Here is a 16270-nt window from a genome sequence, read left to right as displayed (position 1 = left end):
AAAAGAACTCAGTATGCCACAATCTATTGGACTCCGGATGAGAGTTGCGCCATTAGTCCTCTGGTGTCAGATCTGAACTGCCTTGGAAAATAAACAGCATACACTCAAATTGTTCCTATGTAATAGCACACATCTATCTGGAAATCAACTGGAACTAACACCGTTATATACATAAACTATTACACAATCAAAAACTAGCTGCATCTCATATAAATAGAGTAAACAGAATAAAAATAAATAGCAAATAGTTAAAGACTGTTTCTACATCAGGTCTTGTCTGTAGTAGCCTGTGTCATCCTTGCTATGATTAAAAGCAACAAAAATACCTGAAAAGAAGCAAAACCTTTTTGCTACTTCAGGCTCCAAATGTGGCTGGTTTTCCTACTGTAATTAGGAACTGAAGTTAATCACACTACTTATATGAGTAAGAAGCCTAAATTCAAAGAAACTGCTCCAAACAACCCCAGTTATGTCCTAGATGGATACTAGTATCAGGACAGAAATAATTAAAAAATTAAAAATTACATTGTCTTTACAAGTCAGTTTAATCTAGAAGTACTTACATCTCTAGTCAGGTTGCTCAGGTGCATTCAACTTACCCTTTCCACACCTTAACATGATTGGATTTTCTTTTTGAAAAGCCTGAAGTTTAGCTAAAATGTGCAGTGAATGTTTTTGGAATAACAGCATCAGCAATTTACTAGCAATGCATTCCTCCCTTAACTACTTATACGCCACCCTTACACTACTTATACCTAAACACTCGTTAGCAAAGAGTAGAAAGCAGGCTTATCTTCCTTACATCCCTCCCTATATTTAAAACAAATGCCAACTGTGAAAACCAAAATACCGATACTGTGTGAAGTTGGTAATGAGCTGACAAAATTACAGTTAAGAACCTCTAAGCATAAACATTTTTTTAAGATAAGATTCACCATGTTCCTCATACTTGTGCCACTCAGTCTGCTTAAACCATGGGGTTTTTTAGCTGCTCTTATTGGAGCTCTGCAAGTGGAGAGTTTTTGTAAGTCAGATCCTGAATTTTTGACTTTATCCATGACAAACTTTGAATAGGACCTGCCCACTGACATCCAATGACCTAGAAAGCTACCCCAGTAATTCAAGAGAAATGTTTGCTTATGCCACCGGTTCATTTCAACCATTACATTTGCAACATAAAACCTTGGTAAACAGGGTGATGATTGATTGATTGATTGATTTGTACTGAATGTGATAAGCGGCCCTGAGATGACTATTGGACTTCCTGCCACTTTGTCATCGCAACAATGAGATATAAATGACTATTCATACATTAGTTTAACTACAACCAGATTATTCAGGCTTAACCTACACTGATTTTAGTAGCTTTTAAATGTATGGAAAACCTGATGAGTCTTTGTTTCTCTGTTGTTAACAGAGACACACTTTTGAGGAAAAAATGTCTGAGAGTGCTGATAGACCTACCTGTAAGTAGAGAACTAGAGAGTATGGCTAATGGGAATGGCTTAGTTTTTCTTTCTTTCTGTGGTTTGGACCCATATCTTATCTCTACAGTGATAGTCATTGTTTCCAAAGAAAGATGGCTGCTTACTAGTAACATTCAGGGTTTTCTAAATGCCATAATTTATATAAATCTGAGCCATCCACTCATTTTGATTTATTTACATGCATAACTTTTTTTGCTCATTTTGCATAGAAGTTACAACAGAATACTTTTTATACAGAGCATTACATATCAATTTTACAAAGATTTCCAGAATCATGTGAATTACATCAAAAGATCTGTTTTTAGGGTAGTAACATCACAACCTCACAGTTGTTTAGCACATATAAGCTACTTAGACAACAGAATTTAATGAATAAATTTACATCTACAAAAGGGCTAAAATGCTAAATTTCTTACTTGTACAGAAATTGCAAATTTGGGGACATCTGACCTTTAGAGCTGGAATTCAAAAAGTTTTATCTCTTTTTCCTTAAATATTGCCACAAAAAAAACATTACTGAGGCTCTGTGGAAGCAGGTCTCTCGTTCACTTTAGCAAAAGTCTATGGACACAGGAACTAGAATGACAGTTATTTCTACTTTGTCAGACAACTAAAACATAACTGGAAGCAATAATGAAGTGGGATTTACTAATCTAATGCCTGGAAGAGTTCAGCCATAAACTAATCTCTGCTTAAAACCATCTTCACAGGGAGGTGGAAAAAAAAGTTAAGTAAGAAAAGGTTCTCAGAATCCAGACTGTTATTTTAAGCAAGCCAAAACTATGCTAGTAAGGAAGTTAAGACTACGGTCTTCATTTTTTAATATTTATTAAAAGGTATAAATCATCTGTTCACCAGACTCTCTTTGGAGTTTGTGATAAACACAAAACTTGATTGCCCAAATAAAGCTATTCAGACAAAAAAATAACTTGCTTGGCAGTGAAAACTGATGTATATTGTTCACTATTAATAATTTTCTAATGAGTTCCTAAGAAGGAACATATATATTTTAAAATCCTTAAAACATACACAAGCAAAGTTCAATAATATTTACTAGAAGCAACAAAGCTTTGCATTTCTTCAGAGTACCTGCATCAGCAGGGATCAATCTCTCCACTTTTCAACCCCAGGAACAGTTTTCTGTTAAAAAATTCTAAAGTATCCCGTGTTATTTTATAATTAGTTCTACTTCTTGGCACGGTCATGATCCAACACAGTTGATAAGATAATTAAAAGAAACTAATAGCGGGAGGAATCCATTATTAATTTTTTGTGTGTCCCTACACAAGAAAAGGGGTAGACAACCATACTTAGGTGTTCATCCTGTAATCATACCTCTACTTGCTTGAGGGCAAGCATAGGTAATCTTCAGGACTGATGCCATAAGTAGACCTCCAGGTACAAGCCTGACCAGAGCTCTGATAAGACAAGACTTGCAGTGGACACAAGGGGAGCCTTGGTAAAACCCAAAAGGCTGCAGCAAAGCCCTTCCTACCATGCAAGTTTCTTTCTAGTGTCATAGAGATTCCATAGTTGATGGAATCTTATTTTTTTTGGCTTAAATAACACAGTTTAAAATGCTGTTGGGAACAAAATATTACACATTTCATGTGTATTTGTTCTGATTACAAAGAAGGAACTGTTCTGATTACACAGCAAGAAAAGTGAAAGAAGAAAATAGAGCAATGAAGTTTAAGAATTCATTTATTTCGTAGTCACTGGTATACAGATTACAGTGGTAAATTTTTCAACTCATCAGAATTTCATATGAAGAGATACAAACCACTAATTAAGGTAGAGGAATTCAAGCCTCAGTTATACATAAGCTACATAGATGAAAATGAGAGGAGCATCTGTTTAAGCTGGGATATTCACAATGTGTACAGCAGTAAGTGTGTGAACAACTAAACGCTCAGGAAATGTTGCAAGATTTTGGAACAGTTATGAACTATAATCCATGAACTACAGAGTGCAAATTCTCATCAAAACCAAACTAGAAATACCTATAATGCATTACTGCATTAAGGGAGACCCTGGTACCAGCTCCCACCTCTAGGTTCATAGTTCCACAAGAATCTCCACTGTAAAGAAACCTGCTGACCTTTTCTTAAGCCTGACATATCTGTTGTTTGCTGAGTGACTTTGAAATTCAGTAACAAAACTGCCCTGAGGCTTGAAAAGTCCCTTTTCATTGGGACATGAAATTCCACTCAGGTTTACCTGTACAATGAACCATTAGAAAATTGAGACTAATTTAAAAAATCATTACTTCCTTTCTCTCATTTGCATTTTTTCAAAAACACTGGAAATAGTCTAGCAACCAAAACTAGATGTTTTCTGGAGCCAGGCTTTACAGTACCAAAACAGAAGCAGCAGCAGCTACACTTAGTGTACTGGATACATCTTGGAGTGTGCAAAATAAAGTAGAAAGGGCGGGCTTTGCAATGGAAACGATAGTTAATTGAGAAGGACTTTTTCTTTTTACCTTCTTTTTTAAATTAACTTCTACAGAGAGAAAAAGACTGTGTGCTTGTGATTCATAATACTGAATTATTCTTACATGAAATAAAATGTTTGATTTAATATTTTAAACAAATGCTGAATTCCACCATTTATTTATGCTGATTACTGCCAATCAGCAGTCCAATCTTGGTTCAATTTACAGCAGTTTTATAGCACAGCAACTCCAATGCCTTTCAAAAGTTCTACACCTGGGCAAGGGATTAGAATCAAGACCACAGATTTAATTAAATTGTTTAATTTAGTTACATCCTAGAGATTATACTTTATATCCTAGAGAAAGGATATACTTCGCATTCCAATTTCAGTCAACTTTCTCTAGCTTCATTTATGAAAATCTACTGAAACAACCAATATCATGTTTATTAGCTTGTACTCACCATTTTATGAAATGGCAACAAAAACAACCTGGGATCCTGAAAACCTTGAGGGAACAGGGTTTCTGTATTTTTTTCAACATAGTCCATCTATTTGAATTTTATATCAACCTTTTACTATTTACTTCTTTCAATCTTATTTTAGCTTTCCTTTGAAATACCAAAATTCTCCACCTTCTTTGGTTATATATTTATTTATTTACAGAAATGTAAATTTAAGTAATATCACCTATTTCAGGATATGCAGAAATCATCCATAGTTTGTAACACAGAATCAGAACTTGAGAGCCCTGGACTCAACTCCTGCCTGTCTCTAACTTGATCCAATTATATATTCCTAAATCCTGGCACCAAAAGCAGCTAGTTTCTTTCTTGGCACCAGGAAAGGGTATGTTCCCTCATTTTCAGTCCCATAGGAAAACATATTGGAAGATCTAAACTTGATCTTATCAAGTTATCTAATTTATATAATTGAAATGAAAAACTAAACCCCTAACGTACAGAAATGTTATGGTCTACATGCAATGAAAGCAGGTTGCTGATTTTAGATCATAATAGAGAAAATCAGAGCTTTACTAATTTTCTCATCCTCTTCTACCACGGAATGCAGTATCATATATTCTTTCTATCTTCACACCACTCAGTGTATGGCAGAGCGTAAGATCTGAATTAGCACTAATAACTCTTGAGAACAAAAATGTACCGGTTTCAAAGGTTTTCAGAAAAAGCTGATGGCACAGTAAGAGTACATGACATTGGGGTATATCTTCCTGTCTATCACTAACTCTAATAGTTGCCCAAAGTAGAAAAGAGCTTACATACGACCAAGCAAGATAGGCCTCCGTTTACTCATTACGAAAAATGGGTATCCAATCTCACAGTTTTGTGAATCTTCAAATTTCTAAATTATTCTTAGAGTCTAAATCAAAAGACTTTAACAGCAAAGTTTTCTGTAATAAACTTTTTGAGTGTTAGCTCGATATTAAAATTAATTACTGCTGTTTATAAGCTACTGACTTGAAAATTCATTATTCAAAATGAGTCTTAAGCACTCATTTTAGCTTAATTCAAATCAACAGACTGAAATACTCTGAAAAAATGACACCCACTAATAGATACTGTTAAAAGACAGAATTCTGTCTTTAAATACAGTATAGAAACCTGACCTCTCCTATAACATTTCTATCGCTACACCACCATGAATCAGAAACCACCTATACTGAAATCTCCCTTAATATCTCTACTAACCAGATAATTTAGTTCTACATGCATTTAATAGATACAGTAACTGATGGACCTTAAAAAAAAGATCACTATATGTGGACAGAAACTGCCTGAACTTTGGAGATCCAGCAAGATCACTCAAGAGTGATGAGTTCATTTGCTAATGAAGAGTTAAATCTCCAGTTACCAAGTGAAGATAGTGAAAAGCAATGTTTGTATATAGGAAAAGTGAAATTTGGGTTGCTCCAATTTTGCATATCCTCCAGATATGCACATTTCCTGAGGTAATAAATGTAAACCAATGCTCATCAGGCAGAAAGAATTGACCAAAAAAGCCTCAAACACCACAGTACTTTTATAGACAAAACAAGCAATGAATTCAAGCCAAAACAACGATTAAGTCTTTGAGAAATTTCAAAGAAATCTTAACTTGTAACTATTACCAAACTTAGATTATTTAGAAAACATAAGTTAAAATGCTTACTGCTCTCTGAACTTATCTGATTTCTACTTTTAGCACAATATTTTAAGGTACAGAATGGGTATAGTTAAGTTTTTCTACTCGCTTTACATTAAAACAGGAGATATTCTGAAATAACATCGGTACAGTACTACACGTATGTTAAATGCCCACTAGTCTATCAGCCATGTTTAAGATATTTCTAAAAATCAATAGTCCCTAAAATTGTTACCATTTTAAAGTTACTTTTCACCATTTCCTCTCAAAAAACATCTCATTAATCACTTTTAGAGCCACCAAGACCAGTTCGGAAGGAGAGAATTACATTCCAGCCATTAGTACATTTCTTTTTAAAGCCTCCCTTAGCAAGCACAGGGTCTATGTGAAATACTGAATGCACGGGAAAGAAAACTTGACACTGAGTCTAGCAAATCACATGTTCAAAAATAATTTTTAAATATGCTTAGAATATTTTACATGAGAGACAGCATATTTACACATTTTCAATTTTTGATGATCATGCAGTCCTTTGAACTGCTTAGCAGCAATGAAGGAAAAATTTTGAAAAATTAAAAATCTCATATATATACTGTTAAGACTGGGTTTACAGTTCCAAAAGGGTTGTGGGTTAATCAATATCATTTGAAGAAAAGTAGTGAAGAATAAGCAACATCAGTTCAACACCCAGAAAAATAGACGGTCTTGTACCTAGACAATGCAGCAGCTGTGGGCTTTAGTGAACTGCCGAGAATAATTAATTCTGAGGACAGTCACATAGGAAAGCGCAGCTACAGGTTTTGGTCTGCTGAAACTTTGAGCAAGCCAGATCATCTGAGGCTGGAGCTAACTGATCGGGATTCCATGCGGTTTCTTAAGCTTCGGGAAACGAGGCACCTACACCTGCGTCCATAGATCTCCATTTCAGGTCCACTTACATCATTCCACAAGTAGGAGAACTAAAAACTACTTAAGGCACTGCGTATATGGGGAATTATCTTACATCTGAGATTATGGGCCACTCCCACGTCTGCCGCAAAACATTAGCTGATATACTGAGGAATTTTCCAAAAATGCTTACTTTGGAGAATTAAATTACCTTTGTAGATGCAATAAAATCTAATCAGTGCATTTTCTGAACATGTTCCCTAGGTCTCTCTTTCTCATAAACATTAATGTACAAAATCAGAGGCCAAGTCATTCCAAAATTCATACTCTCTATGTCTAAATTTAGAAGTTTTAATGTGGTATTAGCACACAGGAACAGTAAACATCACACTTGGTTTTTAATACATTTAAATGTTGAGTATTTTCCAGTAGAATACTCTCAAGGGACCTAATTAACCAAATGACAATTTTTCAGATTAGCAAAGAAGCTAGATATGTAGATGAAAATACAGGCTAAGAAGTTTGAATTTGCACTAGTGACAAGCATACGTTTTTAATCTCTGCACACTGTAGTTGCATGAGGTGAAGAACTGACATTTGTTTTCTTCTTTTTATTGGGTAGCCCCAGGTTATATAAGGTTAATTCACATGAAGACTCAAAATCTTGCCTGTCAATTCTGCCATTTGTGATTATATTAACGTAAATTAAACCATTATAACTGAACAACCTCTAATCCAGGACAGGATGATTCAAAATTGATTGATGTCTGGCATCAGTGTCAGGCAAGATCTTAGCTTCATGGGTAACCAGAAATTAATGAGAGTGATTTCTTCATCAGATGACAGGCAGGATCAAATAAAGATGAAATACATTTAGAAATATCATAATACTAAACCATATGAATCAAAGCTGACTGGTAAATGAAAATGGTTTCATCCACTCAGTAGATTATCAGACAAGTCTCCCACAGAAATCACTTTGCCAGTTTAATTCATTAATCAAAGTTTTAGAAAAGCTGTTTAAAACTACAATTGTGTCTATCATTAGAGCCACTATATAAGAAAATACAAATATTACCCTTTACCCTGAGTGAGCTCCTGGATGTATCTTTAATTTTACCCTTCCTAAATGTTAGTCTCCCAAAATACTCTTCTGTTGATATTTTAGTATGCCCCTAAAGGAAGAACCATGAACAGAAAATTAGTCACAATGACAGAAAAATTTTATATTCAGTTGGGGATACATATGATTTTAGCATGTTATGTATTCATAATAACTTCATTTGTTCACAAAAAATCCCACTGTACAAGAACAGTACTAACAGGCATTTTTAAAGAAGAGTTTAAAACTAAAGAATATTTTCAGAAGTTTGCTAACATGTTGGTAGGTGTGCATACATTGTGCATATCCATTTATCTAATTCACATACACATGTTTGTACAAGAGTAAATGTATATTTTTAATTTAAAAAGCAGCATCACTAGTTTTTGCTGCCTGATTATTTCAAAGATGGGAAGACACCTATTTTTCCTATGTAAGTACAAAGCAAAACACTTTTTTATTTCATGAGAAATACAGTCTAGCTTTTACTGCTCTACATAACAAATATTTTACATATACTTCTACTCTTCCATTGAATAGTACAAGAATGCTACGGATGGTTTGTCACATCTCAATTAGCTCATTTTTCACAATGCTCTCATGACACTCTGTATGTCATTTACACAAGGTTTATTTGTCAGAATCCCATAGGACCTTTCTGACAACAGATCTTTTGAAATGCGTCCTATTTTGCTTGGCAAAGACTTATTTTAATGGGTTTGACAGTGTGATGTCAGTGAAGAATTCAGTGGTCATTTAACTCAGTTTAGGAAAACTAAAAAGAGACTCTCATAAATGTCCATTTTGTAACTCATATAAGGTAATTCTAAAGCATTCAGCCTTATAAAATGTGTGTTCTTCCAAATGATTATTCATTCCAAATTATTCTGCATAAGATGTGTAAGTAACGACTTCTGCTTGATTGTTTCTTCGTTTTCCTTCCTAAATAGCATGCAACTTTGAATCCACAGGTACTCCATGTATCACTTCACGCATCATGAACCTACACAGTAAAAGGCGCGATACTATTTTTTTCAGCAGGGATTCTTATGGATGAGCAGTAATTCTGAGACCTTAATGTAAATCAATAGATAAATATCACCATGTCTCCATTTGAAGGATTTGTAGAGAAAATAAACTCGGGGGTCTGATGCTGCAGACTTTACTAATGAATAGCCCTTGTTCTGATTATTCTTACTGAAATCACCTGTACCAGTGGTATGGGTTAACAGCTGAATTATATTCTAATCCAGTTCTCTTATACAAGAATGTCACAAACTGCCTTATGAAAAATGAATGAATGAAAAAGGATGAGTTCAGAAGTCGCTTTAAAGCTCCTTCCTACCTAAGAAAATGTTTGGCATCTCGGTGCTGTGAGACAGTCACCGCCTCCTCAAACCATAATATAGTCAAATACACAGTTTTCCCCCAAATAAGACTGCACAGGTGGTTGAGAACAATTGCTCAGTTAGCAAATCCCCCTAAACTTGTTTTCATGAACAAGTATCACGTATACAAATCCACCATCATAAACCAAGTACTCTAGCTGCCTTTTTAAGCACACATGCAGACTGCCTAAAAATAAGCCACCATAGATTTTGCCACTGACATGTCCTTGTTCATCTTCCCTATATCACTGTACTGTCTAAAAATGGCAAGACTTAGCTTGCATTAGGAGTTACAAGAAATAATCCTTATGGTAAAAAAGCCACGTAAATATAAAATTGTATGGATTTTGTCAATTTATGCTATTTCAAGTATGAAGCATGGAAAAAAAGCAGGAAGGATCAATCAGGACAGATCACTGATTATGCTTCTTAAAATTATCTTCCAACCCAACCTAAAGAGGAGCTATAGTATACATACCAAACTACAACACATGGTGGCATTCTCTAATGTAACAGAGGCTGGCTTGTACTTTACCATTGACTGGTAGATATTAGCCACGTTTTGAGTGATGCTTAACATTTTTCACTCTTTGTAACACAATCCTTTTGTTCTAAAAGTACTTGTTTCCTGAGGACGAGTACAAAATAAGTCATCACCATTTCTGAACGCTGATGAATATTGAGTTGAATACCACAAAATCAAAAAAACAGAGAAGTCCTTGCAATATCATTTAACTCCTTTTATTTCTAGGGTTCTAATACAAAGCACTGATAAAATACAATCACCACGGTACTAGTTTTAGTCATCTCGGTTGACTGCTGGCCATCTACCCCGAAGAAGAACTGCCTGCAAAACTTGCTGGTCTATACGAAGCGGCCCTGATCTGGGGCTGGGCAGGGAGCAGACAGACCCACACCCGGGCACCCACAGGGAAGCAGCGCAGCACCCCCACAGCTGCCAGCTGTGCCCTATCTCTCACTTTGGCCACTGGGAAGTCACTGGGCAGCGGGAGCCCTGCGCTACGGCCAGCCTACGCCTACCAAAGCCAAGCGGGCAGCTCAAGGAAGGGACGGGCGAGTGACGGTTCCCAGCCACCGGACGCTTAAGAAGCTTTCCGCGCTGTGTGCTCTTTGTCCTTTAAAGAAAAACACGGGCGAGACAGGGACACGCGGGGCGACGGGCAGGGCTCACGCCACGCGGGTCGCCTCCCCCGAGGGCCTTCCTGCCCCGGAGCCCACCTGCCGCGACCGACACCTGAGCCCCAGGACGGCCTGGGCCCGCCGGCCGCTACGCCTCGGGCGGGGCGGCGGCGCAGGCAGGCAGGCAGGCAGGCAGGCGCCCGCCCAGCGCAGGCAGCCGGGCGGCAAGGCGGGCCCCGGGGTCCCGACCGAGGCTCGGCGGGGCGGCCGCGCCCCTCAGCCCGCCGAGCGCCTCGCGGGCTGACAGGGAGCCGGCAGCCGCCCGCTGACAGGAGCGGGGGCGGCGGTGGCGCCTCCCGCCGTGCGGCGCCCGGCCCGGGAAGTTTCTCGCCACAGGTTGCCCCTCCCGCCCGCCCCCCCGGGAGCCCCCCGGGCGGGCCCGGCCACAGGGACGCACCTTGGCGCCGCAACCGCCGCTTCTTGAGCCCGAAGATGCGGACCTTGGAGAAAATGTCCACCAGGTTGCCGTTGCAGAGCCCGCGGTTCTTGCTGGGGCTGTTCCGCCTCCTGCTGGCCGAGGGCCGGTCCCAGTGCTGCTCCCTCGCCTGCCGCTTCTGGCGGATCAAGCCGCTGGCGATGGCCGCTGCCATGGCTGCTCGCCGGCTCGCCCACGCCGGCCGGCGCCGCGACGGGCAGGGGGGAGGGCGGCGGCGGGGCGCTCAGCCCCGGCGGGGACCCATGCCCGGGGGCGCGGGCGAGCGGGAGCCTCCTCCGGCCCGAGAGGCCGCTGCAGCGGGGCACCCCTCCCTCCGGCCCGCGGGAGCTGCCGCCGCCGCGGGTCACCGCATGGGTGCCCCGCCGCCCCTCCCGCCGTGCCCCGGCGCAGGGGCACCTGCTCGGGCGGCGGCTGTCTGCGGGCGGGCTGGCGGCGCGCAGCGGAGCGGAGCGAGCGGGACGCGGGACAGAGCCGCGCTGGGTCGGGTCGGGTCGGGTCGGGTCGGGTCGGGTCCGGCCGGCAGCGTCGCCTCCCGGGGCTGCCCCTCAGCCCCTCGCCGCCGCCCGCTCGCCCGCCGCTGCCATCGCCGCGGCCGGGGCGGCTACCGCCGCCTCTTCCAGGCTCCCGCCTGATGATTGCCAAGTGCTTCAGAAATCAGCATCTGGAGAGAGCAATCTTCTTCTCCGGGGAGAGCTGTAATCACGGCTCTTCAGTCCCACCCCGCTCCAGCCTCCCCTACACACACACGCACGCACGCACACACACACACACAGGCACGCACCGCTGGAGCTTTTTCTGTCCTCCCGAAGGCGAGGGGCGGCGAGGGTGCAGGGGGTGGAGAAGGGACGGGGGAAAGGCAGGAGAATAAAGCAAAGGGGGCGAGGGGCGGAGGGAAGGGGTGCCGCTGCTGCGGGTTTCTGGTGGGAACCAGCGGGTTCCCGGCGGATCCGCCGCCAGCTGCCTCTGCTCCCCTTAGCTTTCCGGATGGCTTCGTGCGGGGCTCCCTCCCCGCGGGGGAGGAGGGCGCTGGGCGCTGCCGGAGGGGCGCACGGTCCCCCCCACCCTCCGCCGCCCACCCCGGCACACCGGGGCACCCTCGCACGCACCCTCTCGCCAGCTCCCTGTCACCGGCCCCCTGCCGCCCTGCCCGCGGGCGGCCCCCCCGCCGCACCCGGCGGTGACACCGGTACCTGGCCCCGTCCCCGGGCCAGGGAAGCTGTGGGGGCAGAGGAAGGCGGGTGAGGGGGAACCGCGGTCCGCCCAGGCGCACCCCGCCCCGCGGCAGCCCCTCTGCCGGCCAGCCCGCCCGCAGCGGGGCAGGGGCACCCGTCTGCCCTCCCCGCCCCACACCCCGGGAACGGACGGGGCTGGGGTGCAGTCCGACGGGAGAGGGGGTTCTGCTGCATGCGAAGGTTTTAGAGCCGTGAGGAAGAAACGCAGCTACGAGGCTGAGGGGACCTGCCGCCCAAACCAACACGCGCTCTGTGGGAGAAAAGTCTGCACCAGCAGACTTTTAACTCGGAACACGAACTGATCTCTGAGGTTTCAGAAGTACCGAAGGAATTCCATAGGGCACCCACAAACAGCTGCAGTAGGTAGATTTATTGATCGCCAGCACCATGTAAAATTCTTTCTTAATTTTTTTCATAGTCTATGTCTTGGAGCCCTTGAGCAAGCACCAGCCAAGCTCTCTAGACGCAGAATGCCTAAGGAGTCTCTGCCCCGAGGAGTTTACAATACACTGCAGATAATAAATACCATGTAAAACACGACATCTCATTTCTTTCATCTTTTTCTGTTGGGTCTTCTCCCTTTTTAAATAAGGGCTCAATGTTTTTTGGGATTTACTTTCTGCCAGCCTAATGGTGAAACTTCCTGAAGTTGTTACTAACCAGAGGAAAGTAGAAAAAGGAAGCCAGCAGCTACACAGAAAAAAAATGCAGAGTTATCCTATAAGGAAGGGCAGATGCTCGCACAGGGAAATATCATGTAATAAATATCTAATTTTTATACTGTTTTCAGAATACTCTAATTTCTTATTAGATGGCTCTTTACAAAAACAGGCTTTGAAGTGTAAATATCCATCCAGAATAATTTGCTGCTTTTCAATACAGAACCTTGTAGGTAAGAGTAGGTTCTTGCTTCAGCAGAGGCTTCAGCATCTCTGATATTGACCATTATTTCCTTAAATCCTTTAATCTACAAAGAGCTATTTCTATACAGAGGGCAAAAGTGTATGGTGGGAACTCCCTTGTACAGGGATTTTGTACTAATACCAGACCAGCTAGGAGCAGAACCTGCACAATCGGATCTGGATAATACATTTTAATTCTATTTAAAAGTGTCTCTAAAGAGATTCAGCTAAAACACTCGCATTGGATTTTCTGTCTGGCAGTTTTTACAGAGCAGCAATTTCCTTACAACGGTTACAATTACCTTAACTAATGCAATTAGACAGAGAGGGTTTGGTTTTTTGGTTGGGTTTTTTTTTTAATTTAAAATTCACTGTAGTAGTTTTGCATACTGCTTCCCTTTTCCATACTTCCCAGCAGCGGACAAGACACGGTGTTGCCTTCCTTAAGTCTCCTCAAGACAGAAGCGCTCCTCCAAATGCCGCCCCAGTGGGCCCCCGTCCCGGCCACGTCCGTGGCCCGCGCCCCGGTCCCGGTCCCGGTGCCGGTGCCGATCCCGATCCCGGTGCCGGTGCCGGTGCCGGTGCCGGTGCCGGTGCCGGCCGCCCGCGCCCGGGGCGGTCTCTGCGTTCAGCACCATGGACAGCCGAGCAGAGCCTGGGGGCGTGTGGCCCTGGGGCATCCTCTGCCATCGGCGTAAGAGGTGACAGGACACAGCCCAAACTGTCCTGCTCGACCTGGCTCCAAACAAAGGAATGAATGAGAGGGAGTAGAGTGAAATAAAGCCCAACCCTCCACGATCTTTAATTTTAATAGGAATTTAGGAGTGGAATACATACAGCCCTAACTTTTGCATGAGAAACCCTCTCCAAAAAGATGTGGGTTCCACGTCTCCTTTTGCTGGAGGGACCTCTTTATATTATACAATGATGCTAGTCACTATATACTATCTACTACTGTTGTTCCTTTTCTGTAGTTTCCTTCAAATACTGGGCCTTTGCCAAAATACACTGACATTTCTCAATGATATGATGCTCGGGGTGATGGCAAAGAAAGGAAAGAACGAAGGTGAAAATAGGCAGTATTCCTATAGACAAGAGAAAATGTGTTTCTTACTCCAGAGATCAAAAACAATAGCTTTCTACTTGCATCTCAGAAATGCAGAGCAGTTGTTTACAGCTTGAGGTTTTGCAAAGAAAACTCAAGAGAGCCATCTGCTGTCTTAACCTGTGATAAAATGTGTGCAATTCTAGTCAAAGAGAAGGTTTTGCTAACAGATGGATTGTAGAAGTATGGACATATTGGCTACCTTAAAGACTAGTAACTGTGTAAGATTTACGACAAATGGAAATATCTTAGTTATAACATTTGCTACATTAAAATAGAATTTTACTTCTGATTAACAAAACTCTGGATATGAAAACAAACGATTAAAAGCAAAAGAGGGGGGGAGAAGGGATTTTTCAATACTTTCTATTTTCCCATCTGTTCATTTCTAACTACTAATTTATAATGGATTTCAGGAGTTTTCTAAAACAAAAACGTTTTAGAATCTTTAAAATTACTTGCTTGAATGAATTTTAGAGGAAAGCATTCAACAGCACAAAATACTTGCTTTATTATATACTAGAGTATGAAACATTATTCTTCCTTAAATTTATTTTTTGCTGTATTACAGGGGACAAACCATATTCCATTTAGTCTGATTTAAAGTGTATATTACAATGTGCTATTTTCACCCATCAAAGTTCAATATTAAAATATACACCATTAATATTTGTGTATATACATGTACTAATGATACATAAAATGCTTTTATAACAGCTTCCATTTGGAAAAATGAGATGCTATGCTTTATATTCTATCCTAACCTAGATCCACAGGCTACAAAATTTACAGAATCAAAAATGTCATCCTTATGGTTTAAGAGCTGTGTTCTTTTTTTTGTTCTCTTTTTTCCACTTGTATGTTTTGCATTAGGTTGGATAGAGTTACAAGCTACAGAGTCATTTTTGGTCAATGCAGACATGAAAACTCTACAGAGTTTTCCCTTTCATAAACCATTTCAATATAAACAAAAATGTCTTTCTACAGGTATGTTCCCACATCTACACACTCCACCCACATTTTCTCCTCCCACATATCCTGAAACCATTCCTCATATTGAAAGCAAAACAAATAAAAACAAACCCTAAGAAAAATACCCCAAAGTCCTTACAAGCAGAGATTGTCTAGAAGTGTAAAATGCCAGATTATTACATTGCTAAAACATGTTTTAGTTTCATGAGCTCTAGTAAAGTTTTTATTCCACCTGCTTGCCAACAGTAGGCACACACAGCTTGCTTGTCCAGTTAAATACTCTAGAATATGATGCTGTAAAGTCAACCTTTCCTATATTCTAGAAATCATTAGTAAGGTATTGTGAATCTAGATGTTCTTCCAGACTCTAAAGAGTTGAAGATCATTTCATGTCCCTGAAAAGGCTTTTTTTTTTTTTTTTTTTTGAAGATGGTGTGTGCCATAGTTGCAGAGTAATACCTTACTCCTTAAACTTCCATTCAAACTGGGAAGGCTACTCTAGGGGTAAAAGTACCAATTTAGTCATAACAATTGCAAGGTATGCATGAGAAGTGAAAAAAATACTTGTTTATAAATTCTGATGCACTCAAGGAGCCAAACTCATACCTACTAAAATTTATTGACTACATAGGAGGTCCTATGTAGTCAATTGTTTAAACAGGTCAAGTGAATTGTTTTAAATAAGACAAAAGTAAGCTTCAAGTGTGTTGTTTAAAGGACTGCACATATTTGAGCCAGCTTCTTCACAGGCTTTGGACTTACTTGACTTTATGTATCCAAGTTACTAGAAGAACCACTAAAACACAATTAATGTATATGCTAGAATACATTAATCCCCCATGCAAGGTAGTCCTACATTAAATGACTGGTTATGCAGAAAACTATGAAAATGTAAACAATAATATACATGACCTCTAAAGAACTAAGAATGACTATACCAGCTCAGAGCCAGTGGCTTAGCTAGTACAATATTTGTTCTG

General features: G+C 41.2%; 1 protein-coding gene across 3 annotated transcripts in view; it reads right to left on the bottom strand.

Annotated features, from left to right (window-relative positions):
- FGF14 (fibroblast growth factor 14) overlaps window positions 1–16270 on the bottom strand; it is a 411580-nt gene that overhangs the window by 126258 nt on the left and 269052 nt on the right. Inside the window, exon 1 of one of the 3 annotated variants that reach the window (XM_072853693.1) lies at window positions 11041–11233. The exons of the other annotated variants lie outside the window; for them this stretch is intronic. Within the exon in view, the coding sequence (XP_072709794.1) occupies window positions 11041–11233 (193 nt within the window). Of the gene's footprint in view, window positions 1–11040; window positions 11234–16270 lie in introns of those variants that run through there. 3 annotated transcript variants of the gene reach the window in all.

This window comes from Ciconia boyciana, chromosome 1 (genome assembly GCF_034638445.1).
Source record: "Ciconia boyciana chromosome 1, ASM3463844v1, whole genome shotgun sequence".
NCBI lineage: Eukaryota > Metazoa > Chordata > Aves > Ciconiiformes > Ciconiidae > Ciconia > Ciconia boyciana.
Note: the sequence above shows the minus strand (reverse complement) of the source record. Positions and strands in the feature narration are given on the sequence as shown.